The following is a 25260-nucleotide window of genomic DNA, read 5'->3' as shown; positions in this document are numbered from 1 at the left end:
CAGTATTCTCATTGGCTGGCAAAAGCTAGGAGCTAAACCCTGCATTTTACAATCAAGGGCAGAACATCCTTCAGAATGGAAGCCTTGACCCCCTCAAGGTCTTCTCTTGCCAAAGAAATAAGGCATGATAAAGACAGGAATGATCTTATTTAAAACCTTCTGCAAATGAGATGGGATCTCCTTGGGCAAAGTTTATAAAAGTAATGTAATTGAATGTGCAGGGGACATCTAACTGTGTGTTCTCTCTACAAATAACACTGAAGTAGAGACCTTGATATGGACTAAGATGGAAGGCAAGCCACAGATTTCATCAGATTGTCCTCCACTAGTAATAATAGAGTAACATGTACCCACAATGTATGGAACTCCACTGTAGGGAAGACATTGATATTATCATCATTGCAGAAGTAGTCTGAGGTTATTATTTTGGAGCTATGGACAAAGATAATCAGAGGGGTCAAGTGCCCTGGCCCTGATCACACAGTGAGGAGGCAGCAGTAGTGTTAGATCTCACAGTTTCTGACTCTGACCCCATGCTCTTTTTTCTAAGGGTTACCCCTCTATGCAGAGCCACAACTACTTAACCTTGTATAGGTTAGTTTCTGACCTGAAAAGGGAAATCCTGATCTGACATGCTAAGTTTTACGAGCATCAGAATTTCTGTAAGGGAGAACACTTGTAGACCGTGGAATGCCAAGGAGTAATGGTGGCTGGGAGTCAGGAAATATAACTGCATGCCAGGCCTTCAGCTAATTATCATACACACATCATCTCATTTCATCTCTGACCAGCCTGATGAGCTAGGGAGTGTTGCTATTATTTCCATGTCAAAGTTAAGGGAGTTGAAAAAAACTAAGTTAAGGCTCAGAGAGATTCCATCATTTACTCAAGGTCACTCAGCTTTAGAGTGGAAAGATAAGGACATGAACCTGTGCAGTAGAGGGGGCACCTGCCAACCACATTCTATAGCCTCAGCACTAAAGTGGACAGATAGGAGACAAGAGGAAAGGAGTTAGAGGTGTCACCCAGGCATTGAATGCTCCAGTCCAAACTTCAGTACATTCTTGAGATCAGAGCTTGGGCACCCACTTGTCCTGGTTAGGGACTGTCAGTGTCCTGGCTGTAACTTTCCACACTGCAGTGCACCAGGAAGACAGCAGTCACCAGAGCAGTTTGTCTCTGAAGGAGGATGAAAACTCATGGGGCTACAGAGGAGAGGAAGATCGTGCCAGCTGAGAGGAGTGCTTTGTGAGGAGGCCTCTGCCCTCCCCCACAGAGATTCTTGGCAGCCTTCCTCTCAGCACCAGTCTCTGAGAACCCAGGGGCCAGGCTGCAAAGTGGAGATGAAACAAAGTGAGCAGATTGAGCTAAGCCCAGGGCAGCAGGTGGCTTGCACCACAGCTGCATAAAGGCACCCCTGTCTCTGTCACTCAAAGTCCAGAATTAAAGATGCTTTATTGGGAATGGCACCAGTTAGAGGCCAGCCAAGAGTACGCTTTACCTATTTCAGCAGAGAATGCCACTTTCTGGAAGACAGCCACTAAGCAGCAAGACATACCAAACTATAAAGTTAGAGACTGGGGACCTGCTCTGTCACTGATTATGGTATAGCTATGGGCAGGTGGCTTTTCTTCTCTATCGCCACAGTTAATTAACTCAGTCATTTTATTCACCTTCTAGGTATTTTATTCAGAGCCCAGCCTATATTTGACACAGTATGAGGGGCAGGGGATGCAGAGCTGCGCCTAGCACACCCATCTCTGCTGCCGTGGAGCTTACAGCCTAGTGGATGAACATCACATGTCACATGGGCACGTGTGAAGTTGCCATCGTGATGAGTGCTAGTTCCGAGAGAGCACAAGGCAGAAAAAAATCCAGAGTCTGGAGAGGTGGGAGATGTGCTTGCCGTGAAGCTAAAGGATGAAGGGGAACAAGAAGTGACCAGTCAGGGAGAAGCTAAGAAAGATGCTCCAGGCATGATAAACAGCGTGTGCAAAGACAGCAAGTGCTAGGCATAAGTGGGGCCTTCCAAAGTCCTCAGCAGAGGAAGCTGGAGATGCAGAGCTCCACAGGGACCACACACCCAGCCTGAGATCACTACATAGTCTCGAACACTCCTTCCAGCCATAGTTCTGAGTCACTTTCATTTTAGTCCTGAGGCTAAAGTTGCTTCATTTACTCTGAGGCCGACTATCATAGATTTTTCCAGAAAAGAGAGCAATTATTCAAATAATGCATAAAATAGTCTGACTCTTTCTGTTGACACTTTCTGCATTTTTGAATTACATCTTTCTTTGCTTGGCTGAAGGTTGCCTCTTAGCAGTAATATGGTGACTTTGGAAGAGTCGGAAATAGACTTCGTTCCTCCTTGTCATTGTCACCTATGAGCACCAGAGAAGTCAGGCGTCCCCAAAGAAAACTGGTACCCAAGAATATCTCCTGGCACATTGTCAAGGTCAGCCCTCCAGGGGAAGCAAAGGCAAAGGAGGAGGTCCAGCCCTAGGATGATCCCCCATCACCCTAGAAGTCAGACAAGACCATCCCAGGCAGGTTCTTTTTTTAAGACTTAGACTTATTTGAACAGTAAAATTCCTTTCTCTTTCCTCACCTTCTCTTAAAATTTTTGTCATGTCCACAGACATGAGAAAAGTGAAGCTTATAGGAGAACTGCCCAGGAAAGCATGTTTCTTGGGTGTTCAGATGTGTTGCACACAGGGTCAGATAATCTTTGGAAATATGGAACCCTGTGAGGCTGCCTTGGAGCAGAATTTCTTGCTCATGTTTTCCCCCTCCCCCCAGCAAAAGAATAAAGGGAGCAAAGTTTCCAGACTCTATCTCACCACAGACCTAATTCTCACAGTGGCTCCAGAGCAACTGCAGGGCTAATATTCCCCAGAAAATAACTGAGAAGAGCTAATGTAAGCTTTTCAGAGAATTCTAGTACATAACAACTTAGAGCTTTTCTCAGATGAAGGGACTGTGGACAGAGAGGTCCTGACTTGGGCCCAGGGTTCCCCAGCTGAAGTGAAATCAAGGACCAGAACACAGTCTCCTAACAACCATTCCAGAATTTCAGGGCTCCCTGTTCTGGTATGGTTTCTTTCATAAATCACAAAGGCAGGGAAAACAGGTAACATCCAGTAGTTCCCACTCTAAAGCAAGAATAGCTAAACTTGCTAAACTGTAGGGCCTACTATGTGCCAACACCAAATAGGTGCCTTGGGCACATATCATCTGACTTAATCCTTATAATATGCGGGAAGAAGCATCTTTTCCCAGTTTAATGGGCAAGGCAATAAGGTATAGAAATAGAGTTGCTTGTTGAATCCCTTTCAGTAAGGAAATTGTCAAGTCAAGATTTAGACCCAAATCTGTCTGACTTTCCTTCCACAATATCAAACATTGGTTCATCTTGTCCTTTCAACAGCCACACAAGAAAATATGTCCACTTTGCAGATAAGAAAATGGAGGCTCAGTGAGGTTTAGGTACTTGACAAGGCTGTGCAACTAAGGACCTGTATAGATAGGTATGTGCAACTCCACCCTGCCATATCTCAAGCATGAGGCCAAACTGGCTGCTTTGAGTTTTCCTCTCTCTGTTGACTACAAGGTGCCAACTGTGAGTAAGAGAGGTGGCTTGAACCCACAACTCATGCACTGCCTTCCTCCACTTAACACAGTGCTGGGCTCAGTTCTCCATCATTTCAGAAGAAAGCCCCAAGATGCAGTTGGTGTTGCTTGACTGACACTAAGAACAGCTGCCCTGCCTGTGCTTGGCCTCTGCCGATAGGAAGATGATTTGCTAATGAGGTCAAGGTCTTGGTGCTCATATACCTTTTGAACCCTGTCAAGCTATCCATGGGAAGGGTTTGCCCTTGGCTTGGTTCTCCCACTGATCTTTCCTTTCCTTGGTGGAAAAGACCAGCGCGGTAAACAGAACCCTGTTTCCATGGAATCTCATTCTCTGCTCTTCCCTTCCTAGCACTTGAAAAGGTAATTACTTGATTTCTCTTTATAGTTTTGTATTTCATACAGCAGGACTGTCAAGCTCTGTGGTCAAGGATGGCCTTCTCTGTCGTGCCAGGCTATTTTAAGGAGATTTGGTTACATTTTCCTTTTCATCCACTCTTCAGATCATTAGCTGTGGGACAGCAGAATCTGCCTTCAAGTCACTCCCGCTAATTAAAGTCCAATAGAGCAAAGGAAGTGGACCTTGGGGAGACTGGGAGACCCTCAGAAGCAAGGGGACATTTGTCAAGAGATGGGAGTCTCTAGTCTTTAACACCCTGGCTGCATAGACATCTGACCAAGACCCCCACACCTCCACACCACACACTGTCGCATCTGGACCCCCTCCTTTGAGCCTTTGCCTCCCCATGGTGGCCCAGATCAGAAATGCAGCCAGTAAGAGCCACTCTTGATAATAACATAAAAAACCCCAGCCACAATTTTCTGAGGGCTTGCTCATGCCAATGCCCAGGCTGAACGCTTTTTATCCTTTGTTAATTCCCATGACAGATGAAGAGACCCAAAACACAGAAGGGTTAAGTAACTTACCCAAGGTCACACAGCTCCTAATTGACAGAAGCAAGAAAAGGACACACCCATTGCTTTCAGATCTCATGAAGGATTCAGGCACTGCAACAGTCTCCCCAGAAGAAATCAGCCAGTCACAGTGACAGAGGGTGAACATATTTCTCTGCCTCCCAGTGGTGGCTCTATGTGTCAAATTGACCCCTGTCTACAAGGTTCAGAGTGAGGCTGTTGAGTTAGTTAATTGTCAGGATCAATTAGAAAAACAAGACATTTAAGAAGGAACTACCACAAGGCTGAGCAGAGCGACTAGTTTCCTTCGCCAGCTGTGTGAGGTGGTATCTGTTCCTCTTCTTAGGCTCAGCTTCTTTCTCTGTAAGATGCGGACTGGTACCTGCCTCTTAAAGTTCTTTCCCTGCTAGGAAATGCAGAATTTACCAAACTGTTCAGTGGAATGTTTGTTTTCAGTGAAACAACTGAGTAAAAGCAAAGTTAAGTGTAGCTAAGTAGAGAAATTTTTCAGGGTCCCGATTATCTAATAGGCAGTATAAATTTTCAGAAGGGAAAAGTCTTTCCCGACCCCAGATTCTTTTTTATTTTTCCTGTGAATGCATATTAGCTGCTGTTTCTCAGGACCCTTTAGAAAAGGCTGGAAAATAGGTCAGAGGTACTTGGTGTTTGATACAGAGATCAGTAAATAATCCCTTCTCCTTTAACCATGCCTGTTCTTGCTAGATTGAAACTTCACGGAGTCAGAGACTGGCTCTGTCTTTTCCTCGTGTATTCCATTGTTTTGACATATTGAAATATCAATGAATGAATGAGTAAATGTGTGAATGAATGAATGAAGCTCATTGTAGACCTTGCTTGCTCATCTTCATTGCCAGTCTTCTCTGCTGTTCCACTTACATTTCGTGAGGATGGTGGGGGAACTCCAATGTCTCTGTGAAACTCAGGGGTGGGGCCATTTCTCTTGGGTTATGTTTTCCCTGTTCATTTTTAACCTGTGTGAGCACCATATCATCCAAAGAATTCCTGACTTTTTGAGACTTGGCATGGTGGTGCACACCTTAACCCCAGCTACTCAGGAGGCAGAGGTAGGAGGATCATGGTCCAAGGCCAGAACAAGCAAAAGCATGAGACCATATCTGAAAAACAAGCTAAAAGCAAAAGGACTGAGGGGGATGAGGCTCAAGTGGTAGAACCTTTACCTAGCAAACTCAAGGCCCTAAGTTCAATCCCCAGGACTGCCTAAAAAAAAAAAAAGAAGAAGAATGCCAGACTTTTACCCTAACCAATTCACTTTGCTGTTTGTCAGGGAAACAAACAGCTGGGTTTTTCATTTGCATGTGTGCTTTGAACAAGACATTTCTGAGTGTTCCAAGTGGGTTGGCACTGAGATCTGAAAGACTTGTGGGCTTTCCAGTAAAAGAAAATCATCTCCTTGGAGGTTAAAGACAGCTCTCTCCCTAGCATGCTGATCAGTAAGTGGTGATCAGGAGGGACCACAGGCCGGTGGTGTGACTGAGTGGTCCACACCATTTAGAACTGGATGCCCAGCTGGTCCTCTATGCACATTATCTCAAAAAATAAAAACTTAAGATTCAGGTAAAAAATAGTTATCTACCATCTACCAGGGTTCCCCTGTAGAATGTTTCACAGACATCATTTATTTTGGCATTGCATATCCCCAACTCCAATGGCCCTTCTTCAGAACACCTAGGACAGTTGCTAGCAGAGCACATATCAGGACGCTGTCTTAAAACACAGTCAAATGTCACAATCCTGTTTTCATGATCTGGGAAGCAGTCCCTCCGCCCCAAACTGTGGACAGGAGAAGATAAACCAGAGCTGACTCCCTAGTGAGACAGCAAAGATCCTGACTGGTTGTTTTATACGTTTGTGAAATAAACCAAGGAAGACTCATTGTGTTCCTTCAAAAGAAGTCCATAAATTTTCTAGAGTTATTATCGCTTATATCATCTTAGAAATAAATTATTTTCTATATCATTTCATAGCATCACTGAGAAGCATGGAGATTAAAGCTTCTGAATAAAAACCACTTTTAGAAGAGAAGGACTTAGAGGAGATTTCCTTTTTTTTTTTTTAACCTACAGGGGACTGAACTGAGGGCTTTGTGCTTGCTAGGCAGGCACTCTACCACTTGAGCCACACTTCTAGCCCCTTTTTCTTTAATTCGTTTTTTAATAAGATGTTATGTTTTTGCCTGGACTGACCTGGACTATGATCCTTCTATTTGTACCTCCAACATAGCTGGGATGACAGGCATGTACCACAAGGCCCAGCTTACTGGTTGAGATGGAGACTCGCTAATTTTATGCCTGGGCTACCTTGAACATCCATTTTCCCAATCTCCACCTCCCAAGTAGCTGAGATTATAGGAATGAGCCACCAGGGTCAGCCTTAAGCAACTTTTTGCTACAAGCTAATGCTTACTAAAAGGAGAAATAGTGCCCAACCTCTTTGAATGCGCCATTTCTTATTAAATTGTTTTGTAAATAAAAGAAATCATTACTTACTAGGAAAAGCAAATGTGATTACAGTCTGAAGGATGATGGTAGTCTTGCTTGGAAATAAAGAGAAAACTTCATAGAACAGAAATTGGTAACCATGTTGCCAATTCCTGCCACCTGTTGTAAATAAAATTTTATTGGAACACAGTTATGCTTTCATTTATACATTGTCTGTGGCTGCTTTATACTACAATAGAGGAGTTGATTTAGTGTAGGTGAGGTCTTGTGCTCAAAGCCTAATGTTATAATTACAAGGACTTTTACAGAAATATTTGTCAATTTCTTCCCAGATTTATAGAAAGGGATGAAGGTTACATAACCAAGCCCTTCATTCAATAGTTGGGAAAACTGAAAGCTGAGCAGTTAGGGAATTGCCCAGGTTTATTATGCTTGGGTGTTGCCATCATCATATCTTAGTAGCTCTCGTCATCATGAATGACAAAGATAGATTTCATCTTAGATGCAAACACCAAGTGATTGGAAGTAGCATCTGCAGAGTGGATGGAAGGTCCTTGAGCTCAATGAGAAGCAAAGCAAAGCAGTGTCTAATTAATCTTCCCCTGGTCCAGGGACCAGAGAGAGCAGCTGTATATGAGCCATGCACACACACGCACACCGGTGGATATGCACTTGTCTGCTCCCTACGTTTCTAATGGATACATTGGTGTCTCCTTCTGCAGATGTCTTCTCTAGAAGTACTTTCTTCATTGGCCCAAAACAGAGATGTTTTGCCTTAGGCCCTCATTAGGCACACTGCATCACAGCAATTCAGAATTGCTGGGTGATTACTGCAAGGTCATTTAAATGTCTCTGCCACATAGTGCTCAGCCTAGAAAAATTGAACTTGGAGTTTCACTCAAACTGGATGTGTTACTTATAAGAATCTTTTTTTTAAGTGAAATACATTCCTGGAGCAAAGAGTGGGAAGGGTGTAAAATGAAATGTCATGAGTTTTTTGGCTTTTGTGACCCAAACTGAAAGTCTCTCTGTTTGCATGTGTCTTTTTTTGTGCAGTTGGACAATCCAGATGAACAGGCTGCCCAGATCAGACGAGAGCTGGATGGACGTCTCCAAATGGCAGACCAAATAGCCAGGGTGAGTAAACTCAGGGGATGTTCACAGTGGACCAGGCCAAAGTTCCACCCAGGAAGCAGACTGATTACTAAAGACGTTAAATGATAAATTTAAGAAGCATGGAGGAGGAAGGAGGAGGGCAGTCACCCTGATGGCTCTCAACCCTCCTCTCTCAAGCCCTCCTAGAGATGCTATGTGCATTCATTTCCTAAGCTTCAGTGAATACCTAAGCATGGGTCTCCATCTTTCTCTTGAGTAGCAGGCTTATATTTCTCAATTCTGCTGAACATCTCCACTAAGACATTCCCCTGGCATTTCAAGTTCAATGTGTTCAAATTCTGGCTCGGTATGTTCTTCCTCCCACCTGTGTTTACTGCCTACACACCTACATGCACTGCTCCTCATGTATTCTGTATCCAATTATCATAGATGAAGCTTCCCAGTCATCATCAACTCTTCCTTCCCCCTCCAATGCACCTCACTATGTCAGCCACCCAGCCTTACTGACTCTGCCTCCTAAATGTGGGTTGAGATATCTTGGTTGCTTTCCTGGACCGTTGCTTTTGCTCTGATCCAGGTCCCATCTTCAAGCACCTGCATGCTACAGTTGTCTCCTAGTGGGTATCTCTAGCTCTTGTCCCTCCCCCTCTCCTGTCCATCCTGCACCCAGTTGCCACTCTAAAGCCCACATATGAATATCTCAAAAACAGAGCTTCAAAATGCTTCAATAGATGTTCCCACTGCCCCAGAACAAAACCTAATCTCTTTAGAGTGACATCAACAGACCATACCTTGCCTTAATTAGCCTCATTGCTCACCACTTTCCCACCAGAACTCTCTGATCCAGCTGCAAACAATGCCTTCCTCTGAAGACATCAGGCACTTTCTAGGCTCCATGTCTTTTTCTTCTCCCCTCCACTTGGCAAACTCACCTACTCAGCCTTCAATCACCAAGAGCTTAGCAGTTGCTTCTCTTAACTGCACACATAGACCTTTATTATAGCAGCTCATTGAATGGTGACTATTTGCTTACCTGTCTGGGTCACCAGTGGTAGTACTTCTCCAGGGTTGGGATCATTTCTTATTGTTGATGATGACAGCTCAGTGTTATCCATGATTGAATGTTGCTGCCATTCATGTGGGGTTTTGCTAGTACAGAACATGCTAAGTGGTTTACAGGTACCATCTCAGTCAACTTTCACAACAGCCCACTCAGGACATTTTACTTATCTTTGTTTTAGAAATGGGGAGATACATGCTAATCATGGTAGGCATTAACAAAAACACTGCTCTGGACTGTCAACCCAGGTCTATTTAAAAGTCAGGGTTGGTCAGGCACAGTGGTTCAAGCTTTTCTGGAGGCAGATTTGGGGAGGATCATTGTTCTAGGCCAATCCTGGGCAAGCACTTCATGAGACTCCTGTCTCAACCAATGGCTGAGTGTGGTGGCACAGACCTGTCATCCCAGCTATGTAGGGAAGAACAAATAGGAGGATCACAGACCAGGCCAGCACAGGCATAAAGTGAGACCCTGTCTCAAAAATAACCAATGCAAATGGAAATAGAATGTAGGAATTAACTTTTTCAAGGTACATTGTACACAAGTATGGAGTTATCGTAATGAAATCACCTCATATTATTAATGTATGGTAATTTAAAAATAAAATAAAATTTTTTAAAGACTAAAAAGAAAAAAGTAAAGAAGACTACCAATGCAAACTGGACTGCTGGAGTGGCTCAAGTGGTACAGCACCTTCCTTGCAAGCATAAGGCCCTGAGTTCAAACTCCATGTACCACCAAAAAAAAAAAAAAATAGTCAAGCTGGAGAAAGGCACTTATCTCAGGTGCAGAATTTAACGGGCCCCCAGTAATGCTTAATGAAATATTTTTTTATAACATAATGCCATAAATAATAAAATATAAATTTTAATAACTACTGCCTTCTATTGGTTCCTACTGGCCAGGTATGCATGTGAGGATAGAGGGATGTCAGAAATGACAGGGAGGATATGCCTAGAGGAGACCTTTCTCCTTATGGAGAGAAGTATCTCGAGATTTGGACATATAGGAAGTAATCCTGCTGGACGAGCAACACAAAAAGAGTTGCTGTTTGTGCTCAAGCAGTTTTCCTGAAACATTCTGTGTCTTCTTTTCAGACACTTTTAAAGTTTATGGTCAAGTGAGTCTGGTGACTAAAAGTAGTACGCAGCTATGGATTTGTCTAAAGGAAGTGTGGAAGGCTCTTGTGATTTACAAACCTACTCAGGGTAGGGGTAAGCATCAAAAAGGCCTTAGAATTTACCTCTTCTGAAAACTCACTGTCTCCTCATTTTTGCGGGTTATCTAGAAAATAGAATTAGTTTGGTCCATTCCTTTGCCTTTTAGGCAACTAGTACATTTCCCAACGAGTTAAGTTTTCATCCCAACTAAATAAAATTACATACATGCTTCAAAAATAAGCTCATGGCATCTTTTTTAAAAATTGTTTTGTTTTCCTTAAGGGTTAATATGATAATTTAAGTAATATTAGACTAATTTTAAGTTTTCAAAGACCATAGATGGGAAATTGGTACAAAGTGAGCCAAGATGATCATCTCTGAATAGATCAAAGAATTCTCTCCCCGCCACATACCCCCTAAAAATTCTGATGCTAAGTAGAATAATATTAACAACTTAGAACTAAGCCTTCTTGGACATGAAATAGGCAACTGAGTGAGATGTTTACAAGAAATGGAGAATAATTTCAGAATACATGAGTATTTTCCAAAGATTTAGAATATCAGGATGTCAGTGAATAGGCTTCCCACTTCTGTCTCTTGTTCTCCTAGAAATTAACTCTCTTCTTCCCAATGTTTTTCATGCCATTGGCCCCCTGCTACAGCTAGTTGGTCCTGGAGTGAGCTCATCACCTAAAGGGAACCAATCACAGTTCCCAGCCTTCCCTGGTCATGAATGATTGGTTCATGAATTAACACATGACACAAATTAAACCAATGAGTCTCTTCCTTGGGGCCTGTGGACTACATGCTAGTAACAGGACTCTGTCTTCCAGTGGTAAAAGGATGTCTGCAGCTGTATTTGATTCTTCCAGATAAGGGGGAGCGGGAATCTGAAAGAATGAAGTCAACACAAAGAAACAGAGTCAGGGAATCCATTGTGATGTCAAGGAGTCCTCACAATGTTTGCATACCTGATTCCAGTTTTAGCTGCTCAAATGCTTTTCCCTGAATTTACTTGGATTCTAAGAAAAATTAATTTTTCCTTCACCTAAACCAGGCAAACTAATGAAGAAAATTGAAAAATATCTCATCTACTAAAAATACCAAGATCTCATACATTGGCTAATTCATGAAGAGATAGTGAAACAAAGCACTTCTTGCTTCTCTTGTTTTAGTATGTCCTGATTTTTCTATTTCCAGCATCACAGTAAATTTTAGTGAGGATGTGCAATTCAACCCATATGGGTGAATGTCAACTCCTGTACATATTATAGCCAGAAATTCTTGGATATAGATATCACCCATCATGTATAATTCACTCTGTTCTCTGATTTAAAAGATGGATTGAGAACTTTTTTGATTGAAAGGCACCATCTGAGGAGGCTTATGTAAAAGAAGGGATGATTCTAGGGACCAAGGAGCCTATGGGCAAAGAACAGCCAGAACCCAGGAAAGAATGGAACCAGGGGCCACCAAGGGTCAGGACTTTCTGTCCATCTCCTATCTCTGTGTGTATTTATCTTTTCTTTCTCTGAACACCAGCTCTCCTCACTTCCAAGATGGACAGTATGGCTGTATAACAGCTTTGCATGTTTCTGGTATAAACAAATAGAGACTCATTAGTCAATCATCCTCCCTCTCAAATCTTTCTCCATCTTTCCCTTTTCTCACTACCCTCTTCAAATGCACAATTCTAAGAATCGGGCCCCTGATTGGCCCAACTTGGTTCAAGGGTCAACCCTGGTACAATGAACCAATTCACTGCGAAAAGCAGTGGACCCACGTATACTAGGGGTGTATCGTTTACAGTGAAGGTGTACCTAAGATTAGCACTATAGATGGGTGTTATGAATCGAGCAATACTCCAGATGTACCTAGATACTATTAACTAGCATTTATGTACAGTCTGAGCCAGACTCTCTTCTAAGCATTGTTCATTTGATAACCTATATAACTATCCACCAACCTATGAGAAAGGCACCGTCATTATCCGTTTCTTAGATGAAAAGGCTAAAGCAGATACATTAGAGGACTTGGCCAAGGTCATTCAGCGATCAGAAACTATATTCTTAACGAGTATGGCTGCTACCATTACCAAATAACTTTCCAAATACAGGCCTGATGTTCCTCTTCAGCCCAGCCCAAGCATCAATATATCCTTCACTCAGGCTTTTATCTCCCCTTATCCTGACCTCTCTCTCTGCTAGTCAGTCCCTTATTAAATGTGTCAGACACTAACTGTGCAATTTCCCATCAACTCTGTTTAGACCTATGACAGGCAATCCATGAAGTTAGAATAATGTTCCCCAATTTAGACAAATCAAAGTGTTTAGGTGACGTGCCTGAGTTCACTCAGCTACTAAGCAGAAAGCTGAGTTCTCTCATTCTGCGTTCCATGCTATTTCTTTTGAATAATCAGATGAGAGGCAGAAAGTGACTCCAGGACAGGACTGCTGGCCAATCCTCTCTCCCTGATGGTAGCCCCTCCAGGAAACAGCTTTCTTCCTTTCACTGACATTTTCTGAATATTCCCCTTAGTTTATGTAGAAGCACAAATGAGGTAGCCATACTAAGTAGAACTGGTTTCTGGAATTCAGAATGCTTTCTTCTGTGACTTCTTTGGAATCTGGAAACGAGGTTGTAGGGACCTTGATGTTTCTGCCAGTAGTGTTGTCATCATCAAAGGTGTATGTTTGTTCTTTCTTCTTAGGAGAAAAGGGAGACAAGGGCAAGTCCAGTTTCCCTCATCTACAGTCCTGCACTGTGACCTATCAATTCAATCACTCCAACATCCCACAACACAGAGACAGCTGCATAAAACATCAGACAGACATGCCCTCACTATGAACATCAGTCTTGCTGCCTTAAAAGTTCCAGGAAGAGAGCCGAATGCATTTTTTTTAATCTGGTAGAAAAGACTACTTAATCCTTGTTCAAACATTTTCCCAAATCCTCTTATGCTGATATTAAAGTGTCCCCAAATTTCACCCAGGAATTAAGTCTAAGTTATTTAAATTATGTGATCAGAAGTTGACATTGGAGCTTAAACTGGCAGATTGTGGCATTAGTACTGCCGTGATATTTGCCAGTTCTTTTGACCACATTTTGGGGTAAAATTCCAAAATTCATGAGCTAATTATATAATAAAATAATACAGCTTTTGTGGTATCGGTGGCTGAATTTGAGGAGTAAAACACCATTGGGTTTCTCAAGCTATCATTTAAATGTGTATGTTAGCATTTAGACCCATATTCTGTGCAGAGCAAAATACCCTCTTATACCCTGGCCCTGTTGCAAACATCAGTGAGAAATAATATCCAAATACTTCCCTAAAGGGGAAGGTTCTGTTCTACACATTGCTACAAATCAGAGGAAATGGAATCTTCTCCTACCAGAGAATGATGCTAGCCCCTACCTTGCAAACTAAGGTTTTTGCACCTGGCATTCACCCTGTGACATGAAGGCGCACAGGTGTCCAAGCACATGGTAGGAGTTCAATTTGTTGCTTGAATAAAGCATATAAGGAACAGCTGTCCAACTCTTGCCTTTGTCACGTAGCTAACTGAGAACCCAGAGAACTTTGAGTTCAAGGAGGAAGCTAAATGCCAGGGGTGCTCTAATGCCCGTTCAAGTACAGGGAATTCAAGGGAAGGGAAATCCATCCAGCTCACAAAAGCTGAGGAGGGGAAAGCAAGTGGGTAAAGAAGATAATTCAGGAAACTACCTGAGTTCCAACTGCTTTCTAACATCTATGACCCTGATTTTTGACAAATTGCTACCAAGACCTTCTTTCTCTCCTATGCTTTACTCCATGCTGTTCTTGTTGATTGAGCAATGACAGAGTGGCCTTTGTTGTAAAGGACTCAGTTGTTGCCAGCCCCCTGCTGAATAGTGCTATGAAACGAGGGGACACATTTAGGGTGCACCATGCCAAGAAACATCACAATATCATCTAAGCTCTATTCACATTCAAGGTCAGATAGTTCTGCTCTATCATATTGCAGCTCACATGGGTTATGGAGCCAGTCTTGAGTTTCAGACTCTACTCTTTATTGCTATAACTTTTCTGCCTCATTTTTTTTTCCAAAAAAATGGGGGATAAATAGCAGCATTTGTCTCAGTGGTTTATTGGAAGGATTAAAAGATGTAATGCCTGCAAAAGTGCTTAGTCTAGTGACAGTAAATGTCAGTAGCATAATTATTTTTATACAGTCACCATCATTATTAGTAATATTGCTGATGGTGGTGGTAGCATAACAGCTGGTGTATGTTGAGTGGGGGGAGAGTTAGATGAGAATGAATGAATTGATGGTGAATAAGTATTCATGTTTGGCAGGCCATCAGTGGCTCATGCCTGTATTCCTAGCTACTTGCGAGGCTGAAATCAGGAGGATGGTGGTTCCAGGCCAGCCCAGGCACAAATGTTTTTGAGACCCCATTTCAATGGAAGAAGAGCTGAATGTGGTGGTGCACACCTGTCATCCCAGTGATATCTAAAAGCATAAAATAGGAAGATCTCAAAAAATAACCAGAACAAAAAGGGCTGAAGGCATGGTCCAAGAGGTAAAACTCCTGCCTAACAAGCACAAAGCCCTCAGTTCAAATGCTGGTACCACCAAAAAAAAAAAAAAAAGTATTCATGTTAGTTATTACCTTTTAAGGTTTTTCTTCCCCTTTCAAATGCACAAACCAGAGTTCTGATGGATGAAGATACCTTTTTAATATCACAAAGAATAAATGCAGGCCTAGGATTCAGAGTCAATTCGGTCTCACTAACATGGATTGGATAAGGTTCTTTGGTGGTCAATTTGTGCTCTGCGCCTGCCTCTGTGACTTTATGTGTCACATGGGGCCTGACTGGTGACTTTCTGGCATGCCTCCACAGTACCAACACCTCTCAACTGCCTCCTTCATCCTCAGTGACAACCATAGCATCTGACACATAATGGGAGACCAGGAAGACTTTGAAAGATGGATGAAACAACTGTAAGATTGTTGGTCAAGTCTGTGTCTACAAAGTGTCCTTCTGTCACATCCCTCCTGATTGCCTACCACTCTATGTCACTTGAGCCATTGGATATAAGGAATCTCTCTCTGAGGGTACCCTTGTCGGCATTCATCATCTCTGGGTAAAAAATAATCCAAAAACAAGAAAGGAATGCCAGTGAGTAAAGGCTCTGGTAGAACTTGCAAATGCCATTTTTTGAGATGTTCCAAAAATCCCCCAGTGTGGCCAGTCCCTATGGAGGAATTCTAACAGGTTCAAACAAAAATAAGTGGCCAGCAGACATTTTCTTTGGAGGACTTTAACCCACCCACATGCTATGTTTTTCATACAGCAATATGAATAACTAATTCTGTTGTCAAGACTAACTTATTTTTATGCCTGAAAAAGTAGCAGTGGAGATGTATGAGTGCATTTTCCTTATTTTGGCACAACTGCAGCTTTTGAAATGTATTTGTAATAGGCTTGCCTATTGAGTGAATTGAGTGAAAATTCCACCCAAGAACCTCAGTCTAGAGTGACAGAATGCTATTTCTTCTCACAGCTTAACTACTCGGAGCGGGAAAAAATGGCTTTGTTTTCCCTTGCAGGCTGTTTCATGAGCCTGTTTTTATGATGTCATTAGGAACTGTCCAAGTTCTGGGAGGAATGGTTGGGAGGAATGGTTATTCTTTGCATTTTTCCAGTATTCTGCTGCAAAGAGTTTGGTGGGAGCTAATTCTGCACCAGAGTGGTATTGTCAGTAACTGCTGGCTCTTCTTCCAAATTGTTAAGACTGTGGAGTTAAAAGGCCTCAGTGAGTCCCAAGGAAGGCTGTGATAAAAGGGTCGGAACTTGATACAGTCTCTCAAAGCAGACTATCAGGAAAGAAACCATTTCACAAACACTACTTTTCCACTCCATTCCCCTGGCAACTGCAAAGCCAGCTACTGGCAGTATAAATTAGAGATAGCACTTAGCCTATATTCCCCCAAAATACCCTTTAGTTCTCTAAGGTTTGTTTCGTGAGGATGGAAGAGATCAGTCAGTACAATGTACCACAAGCTCATGGGAATACCCTTTGCTACTTGGCAGCCTTTATGGCTGACCCTGAGTTAATCTTTTTTCCTTCATTCTCCAGAAGGACCATGTTCCAGAGGAGATGGAGAAATATTTTGTGGACTATGCTCAATTATATAGATCTTGAGTTCATGATTATCTATATTTTCCATGGGAATGAGAAAATACCAGTTGCCCTTTCCCCACAGATTCAACCTGTTAACAAACTTCTCTGTCCATCAGACCCCCAGCCCAATGTCACTTCATCTGGGAAGCCATCTTAATTCAGGAAAAATTCATATCTCATGCACTTCTGTTACAGCTGCCACTTGATATTTCCTTATGGCTATTGCCCACTGGCTGTAAGCATAGAGAAGCAGTTCACATCTTCACCATGATTCCCCGTGCTAACACTGCCAGGCACTGTGATTGTGGCAGCAAATGTTTTCTGAGTCATGGTGGTCCAGAATCCAAATCTTCACATCTTTAGTGCCTTCTGCATAAAGGATACCCTAGGTGTTTTTTGTTTTGTTTCGTTTTGTTTCATTTTCTTGTGTTTTGAGGTTTTTTGTTTTTGTTTTTGTTTTTTGCAGTACAGGGATTGAACTCAGGGCCTGGTGTATTCTAGGGAAGCACTTTATCACTTGAGCTATACCCCCAGCCCTGTGGTTTGTGTTTTATTTTTGAGATATGATCTTGCTAACTTTGCCTGGACTGGTTTCAAACTTTCAATACTCCAGCCTCTGCCTCCCAAGTAGCTGGAATTACAGACAGGTACCACCATACTCACCCCAGAATACCTAAATGTTTGGGTCATAATTGTGTTGCTAATGGGATTTAAGACTGAGAAAATCCAAGTCTACAATGCAGAAGTGTTAGAGAAATAAGACTTTTGGGATCTTCTTACAATGAATCACCACTAGCTGCTGCTGAGGCCAGAAATGCATCGCCTCATTTCCAAAGCATCCATCCCACATTCACCTACAGTGTGCTTAGAAAGCACCATACAGTGAGCTAAGCCCAACCTTAAAGCAGGAAATGATTATACTTAGAAGTTCCAGAAGGAACCGGAACTCTGGGGTTGCTAATGGATTTCGGAAATCCATACTCATTTACATGGGAAAGCAGAATCTCCACATTCTTCCAAAACTCAATTTATCATCTCTCCACCTACTCCTCACAGATGAGTTTTAGCTACATTGATATTTAATATAGACATTTTGACAAACCGTCAAGCCATTTACTCAACTCATGTGTTTTGAATGCTTATTTTGAGGGGAACATTATGCTAAGTACCAAGAATTAAGCAGAAGCATCATCCTGATTCATGGCCCAGCAGGAAAGACAAATAAATTTCACACATGATTCATTAGTTCAAGTCTAATAAATGTCTTAGTCTATTCAGGCTGTTATAACAAAACACCACAGATGGCTGATTAACAACAGAATTTGTTTCTCACAGTTCTGAGGTCTGGGAAGATCAAGATGAAGACACCAGCAGATTCGTATCAGATGGGAGCTCACTTCTTGGTTCATAGACAGCTGTCTTTTCACTGGGTCCTTGCATGGTAGAAAAAGCAAATGAATTCTTTGGGACCTCTTTGGAGGGCACTAATCCAATTGATAAGGGTTGAGTCCTTGTGACCTAATCACCTCCCAAAGGTCTCTTCCCTAAATATCATCACACTGAAGATTAGGTTTCAGTTGTAATAAATGTTACCCAGAAGGTGAACTTGGTGTCATAAGCGAGTACAATAGGGGCCCAATATAGGAAAGTGATGCATTGAAATTGAAATGGGAAAATGACAATGGCCAATCATGACCCAGGGAAGAAGGGGGGAAGGGAAACAACACTGAGTAGAGCCTACAAGTAGGCAGAAGACCTGCATGACACTAAGGCATCACCAAGCTGTGTGCAGAGGAACCAACATACATTTTTGCCTGAAGATTCTATGGTGGCAAGGAAGAAACGCCCTTCTAGCAGACCGGTAGCTAGGGAAAATAAGAGATTGTCAAGGAACTGACATACAAGGGATAGCTAGTCCTTGTGGAAATTAGAAAATCATTTAAAGACAAAGCTTCTTGCTGTGGCTCTCAACAGCTTCTCCTCTCTTTTCTCTCCTTTTCTCTTCCTTCTGTCTGCCATCCATCTGTTCCTACCTCTTCTCCCTCCCTCTCTATACCTTTATGTTTTTCTCTCTCCTTTGTCAACTTTGAACAGGTCCACTCTGGCAGTCAACCCCAAGTCTGCATGACCATAATGTTTCAGCGCCACCAAACAATTTCATTCTCCATGTTTCTCCATGTTCAATTGCTTAATAGAGTGAATCTGACTCATTACTGGCCACTTAATAGAACTACTTGGTTGACTTTGAGTGTAGTGCCCTTGTATTAGACATCTAATTCTTTGCCACACAGAACTGGCAAACCAACTCACATTTTACTTGGTATAGAGTTCTACACCCAGCTGTAACACCAGCCTAAGCAAATCAGCACAGAGTAGCGCTGTCCACAGAAATTGGTTCAGAGTATATATAGAGGTCAGAATGCAGATAGGAGTCCTGGAATGACTGTCTCTCCATCTTTTGTGGACATTAGAAGAGGAAATATTCATTCTTCCTGAAGATAACATGATGCAATGCCATGAGTCCAAATCTTAAGCAACATTTTTGTGGCATTAAAAGGACCCAGATTAAGCACAGAGTCAAGCCAGAGAAACCAAAACCAAGATTCTGAGGAAAAACTCAGTTGCGGTGACATCATCTGAGTTGTGATTCCAGCTAGGACATCCAAGCTAATCAGTTACTTTTGTTACACAAGTCCATTTAAGTTGGATTTTTCTGTCACTTGGAAAAAATAAGTAAATGAGATTTGGCCTGTTCTGCACCCCGTCAGTTATTGGGGTGCCCGTGTTTCAAGTGGAAAATGGTTCTTTGATTAGATGATCAATCCAAAGTATAGTCCAGGCACTCAGACAACATAGTGGTGTGAAAAAACATGACTAGAGTGTGCTGCTGACATAACTGAATTTGTACGTAGGGAAGGGAGAAAATAGATGTCGGTTCTGATACTAAATTGCTCTGTCTTCTTTTCTAAAGAGTTTTAATCACATTTTGCACCACTTCATTAATTTTTTTCAATTTTTCTTAAAAACGGTAAGTATTATTCTTAGAAATAGCCACAGGCTGTGTTTGAAACATCTCAAACGAGCTTCTTTTGAATTATTCATGTGAGAAAAATCTCTCTTGATAGCCAAAAATAGGGTGTCTTTCTGTTTCTATACCTAAAAAAACAACTTGACTGCAATTTGCTAAAAAGAAAAACTGTTTGAACTGAAACCAGATTTGAAAACTATCACCCCATTTTTCTTTCCACAAATCAGATTTGCTGGAGAAAAAAGCAGAACTATAATGAAATATTTGACTCTTTCTTACTATATGTTTATGTATGTTTCTTACCTGTTAGAGATTATAAATAACTAGAAGACAGTCAGCTGTCTACACAACTAAAACTGAACATTTTTCTAGCCTAATTCCAAGATATCTGCATAAATTTCATTAGTGGTAGTTGTGATCATAACTGCAGGCTGTGTTATGAAAACCTTCTATGCAAATTCATCTCTACCCCTCTGTTCATGCTTTTCTTTTTCTTTTCAAGGAACGCAAATTTCCCAAGTTTGTATCCAAAGAAATGGAAAACATGTACATTGAGGAGCTGAAATCCTCTGTCAACCTGCTCATGGCCAACTTGGAGAGCATGCCAGTGTCCAAGGGTGGAGAGTTCAAGCTGCAGAAACTCAAACGCAGCCACAATGCATCCATCATCGACATGGGCGAAGAGAGTGAGAACCAGCTGTCCAAGTCAGATGTCGTGCTGTCTTTCTCCTTGGAGGTAAAAAGCCCTAAACCTTAGAGTTTCCTGCCACCTGCGTGATTAGATGCATTGCAATCAGCTTGTTTTTCTCCCTTTGCTCCCCAGGAAACAGTTATTAAAATATCAGCTTGCTAAGCATATAGGTTAGCTAATCAACAAGTGAGTTCCCCTCTCCAGGAGCCTATATTTTTCTTAAAGAAATGCAATCTGAAGAGCCACCTACCAGTCTTATATTACTTCCCCCATCTTAAAAGAGTGCTCAAGGTTTTTATGTAAAGACCTTATGTAATTTAGAAAGCTTAAAAATCCAGCAACCTATGTTACACTTATGAGGGAGGCAATCTAGCATCATTTTGAGGTGAGTTATAAGTTTTCTTTCCCATCGTCTTTCCTGTTGGTGACACAACAGAAAGACCTTTGTGGTAGAAGAGGCTTTTTCAGTTATTCAGCCCCCAAAGTAAGAAACCTTTCAGATGATATTGAAGGAGAATGCTTGATATGTCAATAAGTTTCCCCATAATTTCTCTTCACACATTTGCTTTTCATATATACGTTCTAAGGCGTGGTTCTCATCTACCCTGTGTCGGAAACCTTGTGATGCTGGCTCAGGATGGGAGATGCTTGGGTACCACCCAGACCCACTGAAGCAGAGTGTTTGGATGGTGGAAACAGAAAATATTGCACTTTGGAAATGAAGATAGTGTTTTCTCAAAAAGTTAGATATAAAACTGCTACATGACTTACAATTCTACTCTTTAATATTTATCAAAGAAAAATAAAAATGCAAATCCCCACAAAAATGTGATAGCAAATGTTTATAGCAGCATTATTCATAATAGCACAAAATGTCCATCAACTAGCAAGTGAATAAACAAAATGAGGCATATGTCCACACAACAGAATACTATTCAGTAAGTAAAAGGAACAACCAGCTGACACATACTATGGTGTATGTGAACCTCACAAATGTTATGCTTAGTGCAAGAAGCCAGGCACAAGAGCTACCTATGGTATGACCCTATTGATTTGAAAAGTCCAGAAGGCAAGTCCACAGAAACCGAAAGTAGATTAGTGTTGCCTGGGGCACAGGCAGAAATGAGCATAAGGAGTTTTATTGGGGGAAGAAAAAAAAGTTCTATAACCATTTTATAGTTACGGTCATACAACTTGGGAAAATTTACTAAAAAAATCACTAAATTGTGTACGCAAAATTGGTGTGCTAAATATATGATAAATAAAATATGCCTCAAGAAAAGCATCAGAAAACAAAAGAAACTCCAGGTTGGGTACAGCCCTGGGATGTATGCTTTAGCAAGAGCTATGCTTGTTTTGTTTTGTGTTTTTTTGTTGTGGTGGTGGTTTTGTGGGGGTTTTTGTTGTTGTTGTTTTGTGCTTTTAAGACATGGACTCGCTATGTATCTCAGACTTGTCTGGAACTTGCTATGTAGTCCTTGTTGGCCTTGAACTCTCAAACTCCTGATTCTGCCTCCTGAATTCCAGTATTACAGTCATGTGTCACCATGCCCAGCCTCCACAAGGATTTTTTTAAAGGTTTTTTAGCTGATACATAAGAATTGTGTATATTTATGGGACACTGTGATACATGAATATACTATGTAATGTTCAAGCAGTAAATCTATTTCCTCACACATTATTATTTCTTCATAGTGCAAACTTGCAAAATCTTTCTTCTAGTATATTTTTTAATGTATAGTACAATCCCACAAGGATTTTCTGGTAATCCTAGATTTGGGAAGACCAAGAGAATAGATCAAATTTCTGTACATTTAATTAGAATGTGTAAAGACTAAATTAATTTTCTAGAACATCATTAACGATGGCTGTGAATTAGCTGCAGGTAATTTATTTTTCTGTGCTCAGCCAGGATCAAGATCCACATTAGTGTTTCCAAGTGTATTTTTTGGTTGAAAGAGGTAGTATTCAATTAAATATAGAGCACAGAAGGATGAAAAATCAGCGTGTAATTTCACAGAAACTTTCCCTTTTTTTTTTAAATATTACCACCTAAGGTACTGAGTGCTTTTTCTTAGGCGTCTTTGACTCTGATTATTGCCAATTAAAGGTGGCAATTTATTCCCTACTGCCTCTTGTCTTCCTACAGAAAAAAAGAAAGAAAAGAAGTTTGTTGACTTTCATGAAGCTTTTAACTCTGCAATTTTCTAATTCTTTATCAGTTCTCCATATTATACAGCTGATTATCTGAAATGTAGATGGGCCAGGTTATCCACCATACTCCCATTTGTACATGACTCTAGTGACGCTGGCTTGAGAACATAAGCCCAGGGTTCCCAGGTACTTTTAAATTGGAACCCTCAGTTATACATCAGGGTAAAACTGCCAGCAAAAACCATTGCGCATCTATTTGTGGATGTGTTTGAGGGACAGTGAAGGGAGGCAAGAGGAGGGAAAGAGGGGATTGTCCTGCCCTGTAGGCAGGCTAGGATTTGCTGGTTGGTGCAAGATGTATTTTATGTCATTAGAGAATTGTGTGGCTGGAAGGGACACAAGGGAACAGTGCACTTTGCAGCAAGGGAAAGGGTCCAGGAGGGCAAGTGGCACGGCCTTGGGCAAGTAAGAGTTCAGATGAAAGTAACGGGTGTTTGAAGAATGGTGCTGTGACCCTCCCAATAAGTCCTTTGAGGTATTTGCAGAGGTGAGATGTCAATTCACCTGCAAATGGTCACACAGCTAGTGAGGATTCACTATGAGAATTTGAAGCAAGATCTTTGAAATTCCAAAAATTGTGCTCTGTCACAGTGCATTCATTCCATCTCTTTCTATGTGTATGGTTCTTTCCCAGGATAAAAAGTTCTAATTACATGTGGGGTACTAGTGTCTCATGCCTGTGATCCTAGTTACTCAGGAGGCAGAGATTAGGAGGATCACAGTTCAAAGCCAACCTGGGCAAATAGTTTGCAAGACCCTGTCTTGAAAAACGCTTCACGAAAAAGGGCTGGTGGAGTGGCTCAAGGTGTAGGCCCTGAGTTCAAGCCCCAGTACCACAAAAAAAAAAAAAATTATCTCTTAGATCCACACATAACAGCCACAAGATATGTATCATTACCCCCACTTTTACAGATAAGAAAACTGAGGCTGTGCACATAAATGAAATAAAACTGAAATGACTTCATTGTCAGGTAATTTGCCTACAATCACATAAGCAGTACATTCATTCTCAGTATTGCTTCTGGGCTAACACCAGGGAAATGGTAGAAAATGGGAACTCCTTGGCTCCTGTCAACCTTCTGATCAGACACTCTAAGGATGGAGCTCAGAAATCTCTGGTTGAACAAGCTCTACTCACACTAAGTTTGAAAACCCATGGTACACGGCAAAATTATGATTTATCCATCCCTAGTGCACTTCCTGTAACCAAGCCCATTATGAATGCATGTGTTTTTTTGCATATGCACATAGGGTGCCTTTTGTAATGTCGTTACCTCTTTTGGGGTATAAGTGAGTGGTTTTTCACATACGTGACTCACTAAAGATCTCTAGTGTAGGTTATTTGGTTCAGATTTTAAATCAGTGTCGTTCTCTTTCCCTTCTTCCATTCTTTCTTCTCTCGTGTCAGTATGTACCACCAAGTCACTAAAGATCAGAATCACAGGCAATGGAATGGACTTTAGGGTAGTGACAAGCACCATGAGAAATTTTAAATCACACATCTTGCTTCATCACAACACTCACTTTTCCCTCAGTCTAGACCAGAGTCTGCAGCCACAGATGTGTTTCGGTTTTGACTTAATGATGTTGGCCTATGCAATTTGCATAGGTGTTCCTCTCTATTTGGATTATCAGCATCTCAAAATCAAATTTCTGATTGTAATTCTGATTCAGATTTCCATTTTCTGGTAGGAAAAATAGGAATATCGGGTAACTCTGAACCGAGGAAAGAATTAAAAGGTAGACTAAGCCAGACATGGTGGCTCACACCAGTAATCCTAGCTACTTGAAAGAATAGAGATCAGGAAGATTGCAGTTTAAGCCAGCCTGGGCAAAAAATAAGCAAGACCCCATCTCAACCCACAAGATGGACATGATGACACCTATCTGTCATCTCAGCAAGAGTCATAAGTAGGAGGACCATGGTCTGAGACTGACTCTTGGGACAAAAAAGCGAGACCCTACATGAAAAATAACTAAAGCAGAAAGGACTAGAAGTGTAACACAAGTGCAGAGCCCTGAGTTCAAACTCCATGTTTGAAAAAAAAAAAAAAAGAGACTATTTCTTAGTAGAAATGAGAAAAGGATCCTATTTGCTTCGTAGAATATAAGTAGCCCTGTCTGGCCCTGTGAGTATCTGAGTTAGCAGGACTTGGTTTGTTTTTCCAGCTAGGAGGCAATAAGCTATGCTATGAGCAATTGCATCTTTGTGCTAGACTGATAAAAACCTGATTGAAGGCATGCCATGCCTTTCTCTGTAACTTCTGCCCATCTCTGTGTTTCCTTTGGGCAATGCTGCCCATGGGCAGTGGCAATAACCTCAACCCCATGTGGTTCTGTTTTCAGGTGGTGATCATGGAGGTCCAGGGGCTTAAATCCTTGGCCCCGAATCGCATTGTGTATTGCACAATGGAGGTAGAAGGAGGAGAGAAGCTGCAGACCGATCAAGCAGAAGCTTCGAAACCGACGTAAGTGACACCTCCTAGTTCCTTCCACAGGGGTTGTTGTGCCACCTCCAAGATAAAAGTCTGCTTGTCTCAGAAGGCATAGGGAGGACTATGCCCTGTCTATTTATGGAAGAAGATAACTTGGTTACATTTTATTTCGTAGCCATACAAGGATCCCAGTTCTTTGGAAGCTGACAACAGAAGGAAGTCAAAGAAAGTCTCCTTTCTGGGGCCTTTACTCAAATGCTCAGTGTGAGTGTGCAAGGTGTTAGAACACAGTAAAAAGGAAAAGAGTCACTGTGATAGCCCTACAGAAATCAACTCAATGGTGACACCAGAGAAATAGTCA

General features: G+C 41.7%; 1 protein-coding gene across 12 annotated transcripts in view; it reads left to right on the top strand.

The window, feature by feature from the left end:
* Nucleotides 1-25260, top strand: part of Cadps (calcium dependent secretion activator) — a 450183-nt gene that overhangs the window by 192750 nt on the left and 232173 nt on the right. For all 12 annotated transcript variants that reach the window (XM_074044111.1, XM_020172817.2, XM_074044112.1 and 9 more), the window contains exons 4-6: nt 8082-8162; nt 20062-20295; nt 24811-24932. In XM_074044111.1, the coding sequence (XP_073900212.1) occupies nt 8082-8162; nt 20062-20295; nt 24811-24932 (437 nt within the window). The remainder of the gene's footprint in view (nt 1-8081; nt 8163-20061; nt 20296-24810; nt 24933-25260) is intronic.

Source organism: Castor canadensis, chromosome 10 (assembly GCF_047511655.1).
Source record: "Castor canadensis chromosome 10, mCasCan1.hap1v2, whole genome shotgun sequence".
NCBI lineage: Eukaryota > Metazoa > Chordata > Mammalia > Rodentia > Castoridae > Castor > Castor canadensis.
This window is presented reverse-complemented; position numbering and strand designations above follow the sequence as displayed.